Below are 20066 nucleotides of genomic sequence, written 5' to 3' on the forward strand. Positions count from 1 at the left end.
AACGAGGTTCCTTGTCATTCAGCTTAACATGGAATCGGGCAGCACTCAGTGATAAGAGAGAAGTTCACCACTGTAGTATCACAATGGACTGAATAGTCTAAGTGAGCCTGATACATCGGGCTGCCACCTAACCTATGATTCTTTGTACGAATTTTGACAAAGCTAGAAATTCTACGCGAAACCCAAATTTAATAAAGTCGTTAGTGCAATTCTCCGCTTCTTCGCACAGTGATCGATCGCTGTGGCCAAAAATAAAAAAAATCAATGTTAGAAATTTGTCAAAAAAGTGTGGCATCACTGTTTCTTATGCAAACAAGGTTTTACAATGTGTATTTGGTTTCGTTTTATTCCATCTGTACTCTTTAAGAACGGCTTCAAAAAGAGAGCAAGTAAGCAGTTGGTTTTTGAAGTGTGAAAAAGTATAAAATTAAGTGTACTTTTAAATAAATAAATAAAACACAAGAAAAAAAATTATATAGAAATAAATCGAAATGGATATTGAATTAATGGCATTAACTATATTTTAAAATAAAAAAGTGTAAAAATTGTTTTAAATTTGTTATAAAATCAATTTTTGTCAGTCTCATTGTTTCATGTTCGTTCGTTCTTATATGTAAATTTTATGTAGAGTTTTAGTTGTGTTCCCCCCTGAAGTCTCCAATGGGATTTTTTGTGGTTTATTAGTTAATATTTCAAGATTCTAAATTGATAAAAATCAGCTGCTTTCTTTTGCCCCTTTGTGTTATCTCCCTAATACCGAAGTGGTCTTGTTTTTATACCCACCTCCATAGAATTGTGACGGGGGTATAATAAGTTTGTCATTCCGTTTGTAACACATCGAAATATCGATTTCTGACTATATAAAGTATATATTCTTGATCAGGAAGAAATTCTAAGACGATATAACCATGTCCGTCTGTCTGTTGTAATCACGCTATAGTATTCGATAATGAAGCAATCATGCTGAAATTTTGCACAAGCTCGTATTTTGTCTGCAGGCAGGTCAAGTTCGAAGATGGGCTATATCGGTCCAGGTTTTGATATAGTCCCTATATAAACCAACCTCCCGATTTGGGGTCATGGGCTTATAGAAATCGTAGTTTTTATCCAATTTGAAATTTGAAATCTAGAGGCATTTTATGACCATAAAGAGGTGTGTCAAAAATGGTGAGTATCGGTCCATGTTTTGGTATAGCCCCCATATAGACCGATCTCCCGATTTTACTTCTTGGACTTCTAGAATCCGCAGTTTTTATTCAATTTACCAGAAATTGGAAATCTAGAGGTATTTTAGAACCATAAAGAGGTGTGCCAAAAATGGTGAGCATCGGTCAATGTTTTGGTATGGTCCCCATATAAACCGACCTCCCGATTTGGGGTCTTGGGCTTATAGAAACCGTAGTTTTTATCCAATTTGCCTGAAATTGGAAGTCTAGAGGTATTTTAGGACCATAAATAGGCGTGCCGAAAATGGTGAGTATCGGTCCATGTTTTGGTATAGCCCCCATATAGACCGATTTCCCGATTTTACTTCTTGGGCTTCTAGAATCCAATTTGCCTGAAATTGGAAATCTGGAGGTATTTTTGGACCATAAAGAGGTGTGCCGGAAATGGTGAGTATCGGTCCATGTTTTGGTATATCCCCCATATAGACCAATCCCCCGATTTTACTTCTTGGACTTATACAGGGTGATTTGTTAAGAGCTTGATAACTTTTTTTAAAAAAAAACGCATAAAGTTTGCAAAATCTCATCGGTTCTTTATTTGAAACGTTAGATTGGTCCATGACATTTACTTTTTGAAGATAATTTCATTTAAATGTTGACCGCGGCTGCGTCTTAGGTGGTCCATTCGGAAAGTCCAATTTTGGGCAACTTTTTCGAGCATTTCGGCCGGAATAGCCCGAATTTCTTCGGAAATGTTGTCTTCCAAAGCTGGAATAGTTGCTGGCTTATTTCTGTAGACTTTAGACTTGACGTAGCCCCACAAAAAATAGTCTAAAGGCGTCAAATCGCATGATCTTGGTGGCCAACTTACCGGTCCATTTCTTGAGATGAATTGTTCTCCGAAGTTTTCCCTCAAAATGGCCATAGAATCGCGAGCTGTGTGGCATGTAGCGCCATCTTGTTGAAACCACATGTCAACCAAGTTCAGTTCTTCCATTTTTGGCAACAAAAAGTTTGTTAGCATCGAACGATAGCGATCGCCATTCACCGTAACGTTGCGTCCAACAGCATCTTTGAAAAAATACGGTCCAATGATTCCACCAGCGTACAAACCACACCAAACAGTGCATTTTTCGGGATGCATGGGCAGTTCTTGAACGGCTTCTGGTTGCTCTTCACTCCAAATGCGGCAATTTTGCTTATTTACGTAGCCATTCAACCAGAAATGAGCCTCATCGCTGAACAAAATTTGTCGATAAAAAAGCGGATTTTCTGCCAACTTTTCTAGGGCCCATTCACTGAAAATTCGACGTTGTGGCAGATCGTAAGTCTATTCATGATGAAATGTCAAAGCATACTGAGCATCTTTCTCTTTGACACCATGTCTGAAATCCCACGTGATCTGTCAAATACTAATGCATGAAAATCCTAACCTCAAAAGAATCACCCTTTAGAAACTGTAGTTTTTATCCAATTTGCCTGAAATTGGAAATCTAGAAGTATTTGATGATAATAAAGAGGTGTGCCGAAAAGGGCGTGTATTGGTTCATGTTTTGGTATATCCCCAATAATGACCGATCTCCGGATTTTATTTCTTGGGATTATAAAAATCGTAGTTTTTACCCAATTTGTATGAAATTCGAAATCTAGAATTATTTTTGGATCATAAAGAGATACACCGAAAATGGTGAGTATCGGTCAGTGTTTTAGTATAGCATCCATAAGAACGATTTCCCGATTTAACTCCTTGGCTTTCTAGAAACCGTAGTTTTTATCCGATTTGCCTGAAATTTCACTTCTTGAGGGTATAGAAGGCTTGAAACTCAATGTAAAATTTCCAGAGTTTACTTCTCGGGTGAAAATCTACACATTTAAGATGTCAAATCAAGACGTTATTTTATAACTTCTTTTCACACTTACAAGAGACGTTAATGATTCCTCTAAAACAAAAATGGTTGTTACAAATCCAGAATGTGATATAGTCTTCATAGGTAAAATTTTTAAATTTATCACCGGGAGGTGTATTGGTTGAACTGCTCTGCTTGATTTGTCCTCAAACCCCCCTGAAATTTCAAAGGAAACCCTAATATTTGATTCATTACGGCCGTATATACTTGTTTTATATCCAAATATAAATTTTTGTGTGGTGTTTGTTAGAACTAGTTTACACTGAAAATGTACATTTGATGACTTTTGTGATCTGCTGAATTCGAAAATGAAGGTTAAAAAATTTGAAACTGTTTTTGAGATATCCCGTTATTTTTTGTTTTTCTGACTTTTTCCACTAAACAAATTATACCTGGAGCTAGATATGTCCGATTATATCGTTGTTTGAACTTGAATGCAAGGTATTGATATGACGAAAAAAAGTGTATAATTGGATCTGCTATAAGTTAATTGGTTCAAAATATATCGATGAAAATAGGGCGAATTTTCAAAACAACCTTGTTTTACAATTTCATCGGGAGATCGGTCTATACGTGGGCTATACCAACACATGGGCTGATTCACCTCATTTCCGTTACATTTGTGATTTTAAATTTTAGGCAAATCGGAAGATCGGTATATATGGCGGCTAACAAATACATGAACCTATAACCATCATTTTCTTCACACCTATTTGTGGTCCTAAAATACCTCTGTATTTGAAGTTTAAGGCAAATCGGATAGAAAATACGGTTTCTAGAAGCCCAAAAAGTAAAATCGGGAGATTGGTCTATATGGGGGGCTATACCAAAGCGTCATTAAACAATCCCATTTTATCATTAAATAGTCCTGACATAATTATAAAGCCGTGACCGAAGTTTCACGATGATACCTCTACGGGAAGTATTTTTGGCCGTTAACTCCATATAGCACCGACCACTGTGCTTCGGTTCGAACTCCATACAAAATTCATTTGTGAAAAGATAAAACTTTTGAAATCGTCCATGATTTTTTCAGTGTATTTTAACCTGTAACCTTAGATGTTTAGATGTAACCTTAGTGCTTTTAGTTTTATAAATTTATTGCAATTTTATAATTCCAATAAAAAGGTTAACAAATAAATAAGAACAAAAAAACATCAGGAGTATATACACATATTTTTCTCTTATAGACAAGCTCGTCATTCATTGAATTTTTTTCATAGTATTGCAGTTGACTGATGACGCTGCAGCAACTTCTACCACCCTATAAAGCCATACGCCACTATCGCTATTGGCAACGGAAGCCGGTGAAAAAAGTTTAAGAGAATTATGTAACTACTATTAACCTGCACAGACATGTCGTTGATGAGAGTTTTATAGTTCATATAGTGACACTCATCAAATATTTTCACTTGCATAGAAGAAAAATTCCTGAAAGCCATTAACTCCCTTTCAGATTTACTTTATGAAGTTCAAATGATATTTTTCCCGGCACTCAAACCAGGCCATACTGTAAAAGTTGAAAAATTTAATGTCACTTTTCCAATTTAAGTTTGTAGAGTTTTTGTCGCTGATGCTCATCCTTTTTTCTCCCTGGTGCTTATTTTTGAGTTTTTATAATATATAAAAATCCTCGGATGATGTGGGCTTTCTGTTGACTCATGTGTGACAGAAATGAAAATGAAAAAAGAGGTCTTGTCTTCATAACTAAATTGTTTTGTCCCCCTGGTTTTAATTCTTGTGTGTGTGTTTGTTTGCTTTCAGGTTATAACCGCTTCGGATTCAGCACCAAAAGCTCTCAGGGATCTACGAAATCGTTGCCTTAATCCTGGTAAATACGCACAGCACCTCGAACGATGGCTCTCTTATTATCCGGCCCAGCAACTGCATATCATCGATGGCGAGCAGTTACGTCTTAATCCAGTCGATGTGATGAATGACTTGCAACGTTTTTTGAAAATTCAACCAGCCCTTGATTATTCGAATCATTTGCGCTATGATGTGAAGAAGGGCTTCTTCTGCCAGGTGATTAGCGAGAAGCGTAATAAATGTTTGGGAAAATCGAAAGGACGTCAGTATCCGCTCATGGATGAGCGTAGCGCCAAATTGTTACAAAGGTAAGTCATTGTGTGTGTGTTGTTGTATTTTTTTTTCATGTCATTATTTTGTTTAGCAGCACAGTGATAAAATTTTGCTATTTGTTTAGTTTCATATTCATTAGGACTACGACGACAAACATTTCAATATTTATAAGAAACGAAAATATTAGGTTAGAAAATTGAAATCGCATCTTTCCCACCTCATGTCGGCAGACATACGCCTACACTAAAAAAAAACGATATTTTTAACAAAAGTTTACTTGGAGCCAAAGATTTTGACCTTCTCTTAAGGATTTTGGTATTGATTCCGAGCCAAAGATGCAGCTTCTTTAAAATAAATACATTTTTTAGCGACCTACCTGGCCTTTAATCTACACCCTAAAAAAATCGCTTCTGTAACATATACCCCAAACACATTTTGCTTCAAGCATATATATATTTTCAGGATTGATGCAAACAAAATATTGTTTGCATTGTTCAAACATATTATGTTTCACCTTAGGGCATACACTGGATATATTTTTAAGGCGCCAATTGGTTACTTCCATTATTTTACTTGCAACATACTCTCCAGGTCCCTCATATATGTTTATAGGCTATTTCCAAATTAATATATGTTTGCATCTAAGCTTATTATATATACAAACATTTTATGTCCCAAACATGATATGTTCTAACATATTAACATATATGTCCCAAACATGTTATGCTAGTTTATGAACATTATATGCTTGTCCTTAAAAATATTGTGTTAAAAATTTTGAGTTCCAAACATATAATTTTTACACCCAAACATATGAAAAACAGTATTTTTCGTCCGTGTAGGATTAAAAAAATTAAAATTAGAATTAAGATCTCATTTAGCAAATTTTCATTTTCTTTTCTCGGTATATTGATAAATCCAAATTATAGCGGATACCTCAAAGTAAAAATGTTTTAATTCCAAGAAAACTTTAAACCAAAGATGCTCAATCCTCAAAATAAGTCTTAGCCTATATTCGAAGCCTTTTTATCTTAAACCTATAAAACTCCTGACCCGGAAGCTGCTTGTAGTCGGCTTTGACGTAGGTTTCGTCGTCCATTACCACGCAGTCGAACTTCGTCCGCATCGTCGTGTACAGCCTCCGGGATTGCGCTTTGGCCGTCGTATTTTGTGTATCATCGCGATTTGGGGTCACTACCTTCTTGTAAGTCGATAGTCCGACTCGTTTTTTGGCTCGATGCACGGTTGTAGACGATACACCCAGCTTATTTGCGGCATCTCGGAGAGAGAGGTTAGGGTTTCGCTTGAAACTACCGGCAACTCTCTTTGTCGTCTCAGCGGCTTCCGGTTTTCGATTTCCCCCCGATCCAGACTTCCTGGCTGTCGACAAACGTTCCCCAAACACTTTAATTACATTTGTAACGGTTGATTTGGCAACTTTTAGCCATTTTGCCAGCTTTGCGTGCGAGTAGCTCGGATTTTCGCGATGCGCGAGCAAAATTTTGATACGCTGCTCTTCTTGCTTGGACGGCATTTTGACAACTGAAGAGTGAATTCCAAAATCAAAATAGGAGCAACATTCTGCACACACACACCTTCAAAATGAGGGGTGTTCAGGTTTTTTAAATGCAAAATTGAAAGAAATACGTCAAGTTTATATTGACCAAATTTTGACCGTATCACCCTTTATAATGAGTTTAAGACCTCAGTTTGGTCTCTCAAATGCCGCTAGTGTTTAGTTTTTTTTTTTTTCAAAAAAGTGCACCCTCAAAAAAAATCGCTTCTTTAACATATGTTCCAAACATATTTTGCAGGAAGCATATATATTATTGGATACTGCCGAAACATTAATATGTTTGTTTTATGTGAACATATTGTATGTTTGGAAGCATTTTGAGCCCAAAAATAATATATGCTTGGAAGAATTTTCCCCAAAGAAGATTGTGCTCATTCCCTCACAATATTTTCACTTCCACGAAATTTTTTAGTTCTTGGCACCTTTTTCTGTAATACAAATAATGTTGAAGAAATTATTCAATTTTATAAATGCTTTAAATTTTACCTTTCGCCTGGACGGAGAATCGAACCGAGGACCATACAGTGTGTAAGCCAACACACTATCCCCTGGGCTACGTAGGTGTTATAGTCACCAGTAGACAATTATCGTTATAAGTTACATTTTATATAACATAGTTTGCGGCGCCCACGAGCCCATGCAAACATAACATTATTTAACAGAAACATACATTTGTTGGCCACTTGGAGCGGTGGTTAGCATGTTTGCCTTGCATGCAAAGGATCGTGGGTTCAATCCCAGCTCCGACCGAACACCAATTTTTTTATTTATTTTTTTTTTAATTTATACATTTATTTGAAATTTTTATAATGAAACTTCGAAATGTGGGTTATTAAAGATTTACACTCAGAAACAATGCTTGATATAAACGAAATGGACTGAGCTTTTGGATAAAATATTATTTTTTATTGCAAAAATAACAATTTTGTAACAAAAGACTGTTTTTGGTATAAAAGTTTGAAATTTTGGAAGGAATTCAAAAACTCTAACAAAAGAACATGGAGTCGAGTACAAACATACACAAATAATTTTATAATATACACATAAATTTATTTAGGCGTGAACAGTTTTTTTACTAGCATGTAACACCACATTTTAAATGCATTTAAAACTTATCGTGTTTTGTACTTAATTTCATTTTTACCTTTAAGGCCGGTATTAAGTTGGCATTATCGCTCTAAAATGACGCCGTTTTGCCTTTTACTTTTCTTTAATAATTCATTTTAAAGAAACTAAACTTTTTCAATTGTTGTAGCTGCAAAACTCTAACTTTATACCTTTTTAATATGAAGGTGTCCGTCAACTCCTCTTGAACTACTTATTAATAAAAAGGAACTAAACTTTGTTTTTCTTGAATTTGTCGAAAAATTTATTTATTTTACTGTCCCAACTCTACAAAGAGTATAGTGTCCTTTCGTTATTCTTATGATAAAAATTATTCCATGCGTATCCAAAAAAACAGATGTCATTACTTTGCCAGCGGACTTTTGAGTCTTTCCGGAGACGGTTCACCGGTCGTTGTCCACTTAGCCGTCTGTCGATTGGACTCAGGAGTGTAGTGATGGAGCCATGTTTCATCCATTGTCACATATCGACGGAAAAACTCGGGTGTATCACGAGCTGCAAACACCGCTCAGAATCATCAACACGTTGTTGTTTTTGGTAAAATATGAGCTCGCGCGGCACCCATTTTGCACAGAGCTTCCGCATATCCAAATATTGAGGAATGATATGACCAACACGTTCCTTTGATATATTTAAGACCTCTGCTGTCTCGATCAACTTCATTTTACGGTCATTCAAAATCATTTTGTGGATTTTTTGTTGATGTTTTCGTCCGTAACCACCTCTTTCGGGCGTCCACTGCTTCACCGTCTACCGTGCTCATTTCACCACGCTTGAATTTTGCATACCAATCAATTATTGTTGATTTCCCTGGGACAGAGTCCGGAAACTCATTATCAAGCCAAGTTTTTGCTTCCACCGTATTTTTGCCCTTCAGAAAACAATATTTTATCAAAACACGAAATTCCTTTTTTCCATTATTTTTTCACAATAACAAAAGTTGCTTCACAAAAGACGCTCTATCTCACAAACTAATTGACTTACAGACGTCAAATTTTGACACGAATCATTTGAAGGTTGGTACTATATAAAAATAATATGCATTTAATACTAGCGACGCCATCTATGTGTCAGACCGGGGACTTATCAGCCAACCTGTTGCAAATCAAGTGAATGAATCATTTTTTAATTGTGCTCGTACACAATTTGTATTTAACCCTATAAATATTAAACAACGATAGTAAGCCACTATGTATGTTTCTAATTCATTTATTGCAAAAATATAAAGAAATCAAAAAGAAAACAAACTAAGTAACAGTGAATTTTATGGTACACCCAGAAAAGGTGACCCCTTCTTTAAGTTAAAATGAACTCATTGTGAAAAAAGTTGAACTTCGTATAGCGCCAAAGACATTTTTATTTGTTTGAACGATGTGATTTTCGTAGAAATTAGGTATAATGGATTCCATATATTAGTTAACGTTTTCCTATATTTATGTACCACTATCCTACAGAATGAAAAAAATTAACTGAATTGAATTCATATATGGAATGATTTTATTGAACTTTTTTCATTCATTTGGACAAATCTTACATATTTGTGGTACAACTTTTACTTCATAATTAGAACTGCTTACCTTCGTTTTTAAATACAATTTTATTTATTTATATAAGCAATTTTATCTTCAATAAAAGACATGTTTTATTAATATATTGAATACGTTTATTAAGAATCAACGGCATCGACTGTTATTGAAATATTAGTTTATTATTCCACTATTTCCAATTTCCATGTGAAATTATCAACTGTAAACCGAACTTTTTCTTCTTTTGTACTTTTCACTTTTAATAAGTTGCAGTCTAACGATTTTGTCCTCCTTTTACAATTTCAATACCTACACCCTCAAAAAAAATCGCTTCTTTAACATATGTTCCAAACATATTTTGCAGGAAGGGCATATATTATTGGATACTGCCGAAACATTAATATGTTTGTTTTATGTGAACATATTATATGTTTGGAGGCATTTTGAGCCCAAAAATATTATATGCTTGGAAGAATTTTCCCCAAAGACGATTGTGCTCATTCCCTAACATACTCGTTATTTTCACTTCCACGAAATATTTTTGTTCTTGGCTCCTTTTTCTGTAATAAAAATAATGTTGAAGAAATTATTCACTTTTATAAATTTTTTAAATTTTAACTTTCGCCTGCACGGAGAATCGAACCGAGGACCATACAGTTTGTAAGCCAACACACTATCCACTGGGCTACGTAGCTGTTATGGTCACCAGCAGATAATTGTCGTTATAAGGTACATTTATATAGCATAGTTTGCAGCGCCCACGAGCCCATGCAAACATAACATTATTTAACAGAAACATACATTTGTTTGCTACGTGGAGCAGTGGTTAGCATGTCTGCCTTGCATGCAAAGGGTCGTGGGTTCAATCCCTGCTCCGACCGAACACTTTTTTTTGTTTTAATTTACACATTTATATTTATACTATATTAAATTCTTATAATGAAACTTCGAAATGTGGGTTATTAAAGATATATAGTCAGTAACAGTGCTTGATATAAACGAAATTGACTGATTTTTGGATAAAATATTATTTTTTTATTGCAAAAATAACAATTTTGTAACAAAAAACTGTTTTTGGTACAAAACTTTAAAATTTGGAAGGAATTCAAAAACTCCAACAAAAGAACGTGGAGTTGAGTATAAACATACATAAATAATTTTATAATATAAACATACATTTATTTCGGCGTGAACAGTTTTTTACTGGCATTTAACACCATCGCTCTAAAATGCCTTTTATTTTTCTTTAATAATTCATTTTAAAGAAAGTAAACTTTTTAAATTGTTTTAGCTGCAAAACTCGAACTTAATGCCCGCTTTTATATTTGAAGGTGTCCGTCAACTCCTCGTGGACTACTTATTAATAAAGAGGAACTAAACTTTGTTTTTATAAATTTTACTGTGTAATTTTTCACTATTTCCTCCTTATTTCATTTTACTGTCCCAAATCTAAAAAGAGTATAGTGCCCTTTCGTTATTTTTATGAAGACCCCTGATTTCTTTTAACGAACCAAGAAAAAAAGTGTGCCCATAATGCCAAAATGATAAACAAAACACATGTCCACACATACATAAAATGCTGCTCTCAAGGCGAAAACATATGCTGTTTGTTTTTCAAATGTCTATTCTCTTGGTTCCGAATGTCTATTCTCTTTATTCAAATTAAATAATATTTAGACTTAGGCATATCAAATGTATGGCCTTACGATAAAACAGTTTTCCGAAACAACGTACAAGCGGGTTTCACAGAAATTGTTCTCTTTTGATTCTTTCGCTGTGTTATGTTGATATGTTTCGTCAACTCTCCATATCTATTTCTTTCTCTATACTCTCTCTGTTGCTTTGAATAAAATATCTCAACATATGTATGTTTAGTCGAAATTTTGTAAATTTATATATGTTTGCATTCACACATATGATTTTTATGAAACATTCATGCCCCAAACATAATATATTCTAACATATTAACATAGATGTCCCAAACATTTAGTGTTAGTTTAGGAACATTGCATGTTTGCACTTAAATATATTGTGTTTTAAAATTGTGCCCGAAACACATTTTGTTTATATCGGAACATATGAAAAACATATTTTTCTAAGAGTGTACAAATATAAAAAATCATAAACCATTTTTGTGACAAAAGGTTAGCGTCACTGAATATTACCTGATAATTGAAGATTCCAAAATGAAGACAAATGAAAGGGTTGTTATTCTGCTGGTGTTTTCTTTCTTTATACACCATCACGAACATTGATAGATTTATTTTCAAAAACACGAAAAATTTTCTCACTAATTTAAAATAACAAATATTTTATATATTTTATTTGTTATTTATTATATTATTTTACCATATTATTTTTTAACAATCTCTCCGTATACCACAACAACGCGATTCCAACTAAAAAAAACAACCCTCTAACAACCATGCCAAAATTGGTCCATATCGGTCCATAATTATATATAGCCCCCATATAAATCGATCCCCAGATTTGGCTTGCGGAGCCTCTAAGAGAAGCAAATTTCATCCGATCCGGTTGAAATTTGGTACATGGTGTCAGCATATGATATCGGTTCATAATCATAGTTGCCACTCGAGCCAAAAATAATCTACCAAAATTTTATTTTTATAGAAAACATTGTCAAAATTTTATTTCTATAGAAAATTTTGTCAAAACTTTATTTCTATAGAAACTTTTGTCAAAATTTTATTTCTATAGAAAATTTTGTCAAAACTTTATTTCTATAGAAACTTTTGTCAAAATTTTATTTCTATAGAAAATTTTGTCAAAATTTTATTTCCATAAAAAAATTTGTCAAAATTTTATTTCTATAGAAAATTTTTTTTCAAATTTTATTTCTATAGAATTTTTTTTCCAAATTTTACTTCTATAGAAAATGTCAAAATATAATTTTGTCAACATTTTATTTCTATAGAAACTTTAAACTTAATTATATACGTATTTAATCGGCCTTTTTTAGTTTAATATATACCACGTATGGACTATGTGGTATATATTACGGTGTTAGGAAGTTTTAAGATACCTTGCCATCGGCAAGTGTTACCGCAACCCAAGTAATTCGATTGTGGATGACAGTCTTCAGTAGAAGTTTCTACGCAATCCATGGTGGAGGGTACATAAGCTTCGGCCTGGCCGAACTTACGGCCGTACATACTTGTTTTTTATTGTCGTGAGTCCAAAGATTTCATCTGCTTAAAATACTAATGCGATTATTGCTTAGCCTAGAAGAAACATTTGTCGGATATAATGATTTTTCCCTTGTCCAAAAGTCGATAAACATTGAAGTCATTTTGTCCTTATAGTTAAGTGACTTAAAACTGGGTAACTTTACATGAAGGAAAATTTTGATTGACTAAGGTCAACATGGCTTTAATAATTCAGAAAAATTAATCAAAATTAATAAAATCGTCTTTAAATTTCTTGACCTTTCGTGATTTCAATACAAAGCAAAAAAGGTGTTAAAAATGGGAGATGTTTTTCCCAGTGTAAAGTTTTTTGAATAAGATGATTTACGAGATGGATTGACCGAACTTTCGTTCTTACTAAATCGAAACGAAGTCTTTGAAACCAATGTGCAACATCACTTATGTATGCGATATTAAAAGTGAAACCCATTAACTCGTTTATGGCAATGATAGATGGAAGACAGGTTGATGGTTTCGTTGGATGGATGGATGATGCTGGAGTGTCTTGTCAAACAACAAAAAAACGATACTTGGTCCATATTCTGCTATCACGGTGCTCCCAGTTACTTACCGTGTGGTTGCTTAATGTGGGTTTTTGTGTTATCCGTGCAAAATTCCTGACGAGACAAAAAAAATAAAGAAAATTGCTTCCGCTTGTCTTTGGGAATGGGGATATTAAGTTTAAAGGATGTCGTATGGATGTAGAAGCATCTGAAGGATGATGGATTTGTCTGGATGCTACTGGCTCTGTTTCAATTCTGTTCATTTCACTTGGTCCTTTGTTTTCCTTCTTCTCATTGTGTCTGTCATTCTGTTCCATATTCGTTTTTTTGTGTTTTTAGGGCTTGGGAGATTACTTTTTTGTGACGTTAGGCATGGACCACCGAGACTTTTACTCATATATGTTGGCATCTCACAATGATTTGCATTGTTTTGTGCGGTTTCATCATTATCCTCTTATTTATCCTCACCAGCAACAGTTACAGCTATAGGGACAGTGACAGTGACAACGGCATATTTCTTATTGTCATTTCATTTCAGCTTCTTCTTTCGTTCCACTGCTAATTTCATATTCCGTGAAATTTTCCATAGCTAGTTGGCCCTAAAACTATTTCCTCCAACCCAAATCCCTGCTTTGCACCATCCTTTGTCCTTAATTCACTTAAATGGACTTATCGTTTCAGCCTTTTCATTATAAAGTTTAAAGAGGGTTTGGTTGACATTTCCACTTTGAAGGATGCTACTGAGCCGGAGGACGATGACGATGATTATATTTAGTATAAATTGACGTGTTCTTGCGAGACCTGGTTAATTTGAATTCATGCATTTTAAAGTGATTTTCCCTGTGGCAGTTTTGTGGCCAATGACTTTTAAATTAAATTTTTGTTGGCCGTCGCTCACTTTTCGACGTTCTCCCTTTAAAGTTTCCTTTAGTTAAAGTATTTTCCGCTGGAAGGAGACCACAGTTAAATTTAAATAAAAAAAACTTGCGACTTGATACACAGAAAAAAAATTATTTTTCAATTAAACTATAGTTGGAATTTGGAAATTTGAAAATATAAATTTTTTCGGAGATTAATTCTAGCATTTCTGTGATTGCAACATGTTCAAGCAATTTCGTGATTACAGCCAACAAGTTATTTTTTCTGGGAACAAACGTTCACAGTTTCAGACCCAGTTTCGGATGAAGACCAACAAGTTTTTCAACGGCGACTAAATGGTCCCCTCAGTTATGTACACTGAAGGAATAGTTTTCTTATCTGAGGAACAAACTAAATTTTCTTTTGGTGCTAAAAATTGTTCTATTGAAGTAAATAAAACCCATAAGATAAATTGTTATAACACTCGTCACAATTTGGGTTTATTTGCTCTTTAACAAAATTCTTTATAACAGAAGGGAATTTCGTTTGTCTAAAATTTCGTTACAGAGGAAAGTATTTTTTTTTTGCGTAGGCTAAATATCTCAGGATATCCAAACTTCTCTCAATGGTTTCACACATAGTGTTAAACACTGTTTCCAAAATATTTGGTGAAACCTATTTTCTTTGGACCAATCCTGAAAATATATATGCTTGAAATAGAATGTGTTTGGGAGTATATCCCTATGGGAAATTGGTGCAAATTGTCACTGACGGACCTATCACAGAACTGGTAGCTGTGCTCCAGTTAGTTGCAATTTTTAATTTAGTCGTTATTTATTTATTTCCGTACTCGCTTGATATTAAAATCTTAGATCCATTAAGATTTTAATATGTAAAAGGTATGAGAAAGGTATGATGGTACACGGATGAAAAAGACTGTTTTTCATATGTTTGGCTATAAACATTATATGTTTGGAACACAAATTTTTAAACACAATATTTTTGAGTGCAAGCATATAATGTTCATAAACTAGCATAACATGTTTGGGACATATATGTTAATATGTTAGAACATATTATGTTTGGGACATAAAATGTTTGTAAATATAATATGCTTGGATGCAAACATATATTAATTTAGAAATAGCCTATAAACATATATGTGTTTAGTAGCTTGGAGCGCTATTTAACAGGGAGCGATATTGAATTAAGTTGGTGGTTGTTGCTTGTTATTACAAAATTAACATTTTATTTTCCCTTGGGCAATTGATCAGCTACTTCTTTGATCCTTACAAACTGTGTGGTCCGCTGTTCGAATCCCCGTCCGGCAAAAGGTAAAATTAAAATAAAAAAAAATCATAAAATTGAATAATTTCTTCTACAATGTTTGTATTACAGAAAAAGGTGCTAAGAACTAAAAAATCTCGTGGAAGTGAGAAAGATGTGAGGGAATATACAATTGGGCAGAAACAAAATTTTGAGCATTCAGGTCGAAAACCTATGTTGTTAGCACCTATATTACCTGTTTATTTTCATAATTCATTATGATTGTAAATATATAAATAAATAAATAAAATTTTGAGCACAATATTGTTTGGGAGAATTTTTTTTAAGCATATAATATTTTTGGGTGCAAAATGCTTCCAAACATATTATATGTTCACATAATAACATATTGTTTTTTGGAAGACAACATTATTGAATTTGGATGCAAAAATACAAAATGTTTGGAACTTAGACTACCCAAACATATATTGTTTAGACCAATATGCTTTCAAACATATTATATATTGGAAGAGATCAAACATATAAATGTTTGGGCAATACCCAAAAATGTATATGCTTGAAGCAAAATATGTTTGGGAGTATATGTTACAGAAGCGATTTTTTGTGAGGGTGTAGGCAATAAAATGCTCAATTCTCAGCCCACATTCTAATATAACCTCTACTAGTAGACATAAGACAAATCTCCCTCATTGGAAGTTGTAGCGCGATTACATTTAACTCAACATTTTGATAACAACGTGAAATTTCACCCATATAACACTTTGAATGGTCTGAAATCTATTTTCGATATGGGCAGTATCAAATGCTCTACATTACGACTCGTTTCCGTGTTTTCCAAATTTTGGTTCCGCTCGAGTAGGAATTGACTTCCGTGCCGACTCCACAGCTCTGGTTGGTGGTATAGCTTTATTTATTAGCATCGTCTTCTTAATTGTAAGTTAGCCCATATGGAGTCTATGTTAGATAAAAAAGGCAGATTAAATGCCAATATAAAGGGTGGTTGTTTAGCTATTATCGTTTTGGCAACACTGGTTTAAAATGCTGACGCACGTTTCGTATTTTGTTTCACTGTTAAACATCTTCAGGTTGGTCTGTAACACTAGTTTACAAACTAAAATTTTTTCATGTACATTTGATGAGATGTGACTTTTCTTATGTATTTTGATCTGCTGAATTCGAAAAAAAAAAACAAAATTATGGAACAGTTTTTGAGCTATCCCGTTATTTTTAGTTTTTCGCTCTTTTCACAAAACAAATTATATCTGCAGTTAGAAATGTCCGATTATATCGTTGGTGCTACTTAAATGAAAGGTATTGAGTCGAGTGGCATTTTCTTGTGGGTAAGTTGCCCATATTTGCATGATTTGACATCGGATTTGTTCACTCAATTGCTTTTAACTTTGTCATTTTTCGGTCGTTTTTCTTCTAGGCGGTTACTTACGTTAGAGTATCATCTATACGACCATGAAGAGAAACAAATTCTTTTTTCAATTGTTTGTACTTTTCAGGCGGAAAAGGGTCACTGTAAAAAATGATTTTTTTTCCATAGATATTTTTTGAACCACATAACTTATCACAGATACAATTATACACGATTATTCATCGTCATCTCAATACCTTTCTTTTAAGTGCCAGCACCGATATAATCGGACATTGCTAGGTTAGGTTAAAGTGGCAGCCCGATTAAGATTCAGGCTCACTTAGACTATTCAGTCCATTGTGATACCACATTAACTAAAAGTACCTATTACATAAGGGCACTTCTAGTTTTAACCGTTAAACCTTCTCGATTATTTTCTTCGGTTGAACCAACCAAAAACATTAACAGACTGCTTAAGTTAAAGTTTTCCAGGTCCGCCAGTAATCTCAAGCTATATTCTCCTAAAATTCGCTTACGCCTTACACAAAGCAGGACACTCACACAAGAGGTGTTTAATTGATTCCTTTTCCTCCGCATCATGACAGCTCATACAATAGTCATTATACTTCGCACCAATAGTTTTTGCAAAATCGCCTATCAGGCAGCGACCCATTATATCAGATATCAGGAGTGATATCTGACGTCTTGAAAACACTAGCATATCTAGTGTGCGGTTCAAGATTAAATGGGGCGATACAAGCCATGCAATTCTCCCATCGAACATTTGTCATCATAACAGCCTTCTCACGCAGTAAGAGCTTGGAGGTTGCCAGAGACATACCAACAGATTCTAGTTCCCCTGGAATATGTAAGGTTGTTCCTAGCCTTGCTAACTCATCCGGTATGTTGCTTTGGCCAGCCACAGGTATATTCCGCAGTAGCAGTACAATATTCACCCAGGTGAATATTGTACTGCTCAGCCATCTCGTTGAGAGATTTGCGGCAGTCGAGGGCTGTTTTCGAGTTTAGGAACATCGGACATTGCTAACTCGAGATATCATTTGTTTAGTGAAAAAAAGGCGAACAACTAAAAATAACGGGATATCTCAAAAACTGTTCCATAAAAAAATTAATTTTTTTTTTCGAATTCAACAGATTAAAATACATAAGAAACGTCACCTCTCATCAAATGTAAATTTTCGGTGTAAACTAGTGTAATTTTTACCATGAATCGTCTTAAAAACGACCAACGTTTGATAAGTATTGAATTTTATTATGAAAATGCGACCTCTGTTCAAGAATGATAAATAGCATTCTTGAAATTGCACTAAGTCAGCTTCGAAAACGTACTATTTTATGTCAAAAAGTACTTTTTTGAATTTGGTGAAGTCCTTTTCCATTTTGCTTATGAAAGAAATTCGCTAAAATGGAATGTTATGCCCGCTTTTCATACAGATTGTCAAGAAGTTTTTGTGGTACTTCGTGATATAATTTTGCAATTCATAAATTAATCATGTCAGTCAATGTACCCTCGAGTACAATGTACGAAAAAAAAAACTAAAATTAGAATGAAATAATGTTTGATTCTTTGCATTTTAACAAAGTCTTATCGATATCTTTAAAATGATAATTAAATGGAGCTATGAACATTTAAGACATGGTCGGCTCAGATGGTGATGTTCATGTTTAGCAATGCGTAACTTAGGATCTGTCTCATTCGGATTCAGACGTATTTATCACTGTTGTATTTTATATTCTCTGTATAGATAATTATCCTCCACAGACGTTAGCTATTCAAAAATAAAGAAAGTGTTCCAATTGTATTGAAGGACAAACTGATTTGGTCCAGCGTTCATATTTTATCTATATTAAAAAGGTACCAAATGTATCGCGGAGGTACCATGACACTTTTTACATTCAAATAGTATCAATTCTGGCTCTGTTCATCGCGCGCTCATTTTTCGATCAAGACCCATTGAACCAAAGATGATGCGAATTGTAACTTAACTGTGAATGATGAGCGCTACCGTGAGATGGCATCCAACTTTTTTCCTAAAATGTAAAAGCTTGACTGTATGCATATAATTACGAACCGATATGGACCAATTTTTTCATGAGTTTCATATACTGACATCTCGTACAAAATTTCAAACTTGCTTTTCCAGGACCCATTATGGACCGATATGAAATATTTATTGCATGTTTGTTGGAGGGCATATACTTACGTCATGAACCAAATTTCACCCAGATTGGATGAAATTTGCTACTCCACCAAGAGGCTCCGTAAGCCAACTCTGGGAGTCGGTTTCTATGGGGGCCAGCGCTACCGTTGTAAATTTTCTAAAAGTGGCACAATTTTTTTCTTTTTTTTGAAAAGTGGCAAAAAAGCGGCACATTTTTTTATTAGCTTATACCAAAAAAATAAAAACTTAAAAAAATAAATTCTGCTAAGAGGTAAAGTTAAAATATATTTTGCGAATTCATACAAATTGGATCACAAATGCTCTTTAAATTTTTTTTAAGCGTTTATAAAATCATCGGGTCTTTTAATTATATCTTTAAATTGATTTTCGATATCAAAATAATTTATTGGTTGTTAAGTAATGTGGATCTAAGAATTTTCAATTCAAGATAAAATTTGACCACATAAATAACAGCAAACAACATGTTAAAGATAAAACAACATATGCTGATGGTAATTTGGCATTTATTAAATATAAAATACAACTGTACCGAACTATACATTAGTTTTAACTGTACAAAAAAAATCGCTTCTTTAACATATGTTCCAAACATATTTTGCAGGAAGCATATATATTATTGGATACTGCCGAAACATTAATATGTTTGTTTTATGTGAACATATTATATGTTTGGAAGAATTTTGAGCCCAAAAATATTATATGCTTGGAAGAATTTTTCCCAAAGACGATTGTGCTCATTGCCTAACATACTGGTAATTTTCACTTCCACGAAATTTTTTAGTTCTTGGCACCTTTTTCTGTAATACAAATAATGTTGAAGAAATTATTCACTTTTATAAATTTTTTAAATTTTACCTTTCGCCTGCACTTATGTTATGCACTTTATATAGCATAACATACTTTGCAGCGCCCTCGAGCCCATGAAAACATGACATTATTTAACAGAAACATACAATTGTTTGCCACGTAGAGCAGTGGTTAGCATGTCTGCCTTGCATGCAAAGGGTCGTGGGTTCAATCCCTGCTCCGACCGAACAAAAGAAGAACATGGAGTCTAGTAACAACATACATAAATAATTTTATAATATAAACATAAATTTAGTTAGGCGTGAACAGTTTTTTACTACCATTTAACACCATCGCTCTAAAATGCCTTTTATTTTTCTTTAATAATTCATTTTAAAGAAAATAAACTTTTTAAATTGTTTTAGCTGCAAAACTCGAACTTAATGCCCGCTTTTATATTTGGAGGTGTCCGTCAACTCC

The 20066-nt window shown here is 33.9% G+C and overlaps 1 protein-coding gene across 2 annotated transcripts in view; it reads left to right on the forward strand.

Moving 5' to 3' along the window:
• sfl (N-deacetylase and N-sulfotransferase sfl) overlaps positions 1–20066 on the forward strand; it is a 554720-nt gene that overhangs the window by 511580 nt on the left and 23074 nt on the right. For both annotated transcript variants that reach the window (XM_075305924.1, XM_075305925.1), the window contains exon 6: positions 4838–5190. In XM_075305924.1, coding sequence (XP_075162039.1) covers positions 4838–5190 — 353 coding nt within the window. The remainder of the gene's footprint in view (positions 1–4837; positions 5191–20066) is intronic.

The sequence above is a fragment of the Haematobia irritans genome, chromosome 4 (genome assembly GCF_050003625.1).
Source record: "Haematobia irritans isolate KBUSLIRL chromosome 4, ASM5000362v1, whole genome shotgun sequence".
NCBI lineage: Eukaryota > Metazoa > Arthropoda > Insecta > Diptera > Muscidae > Haematobia > Haematobia irritans.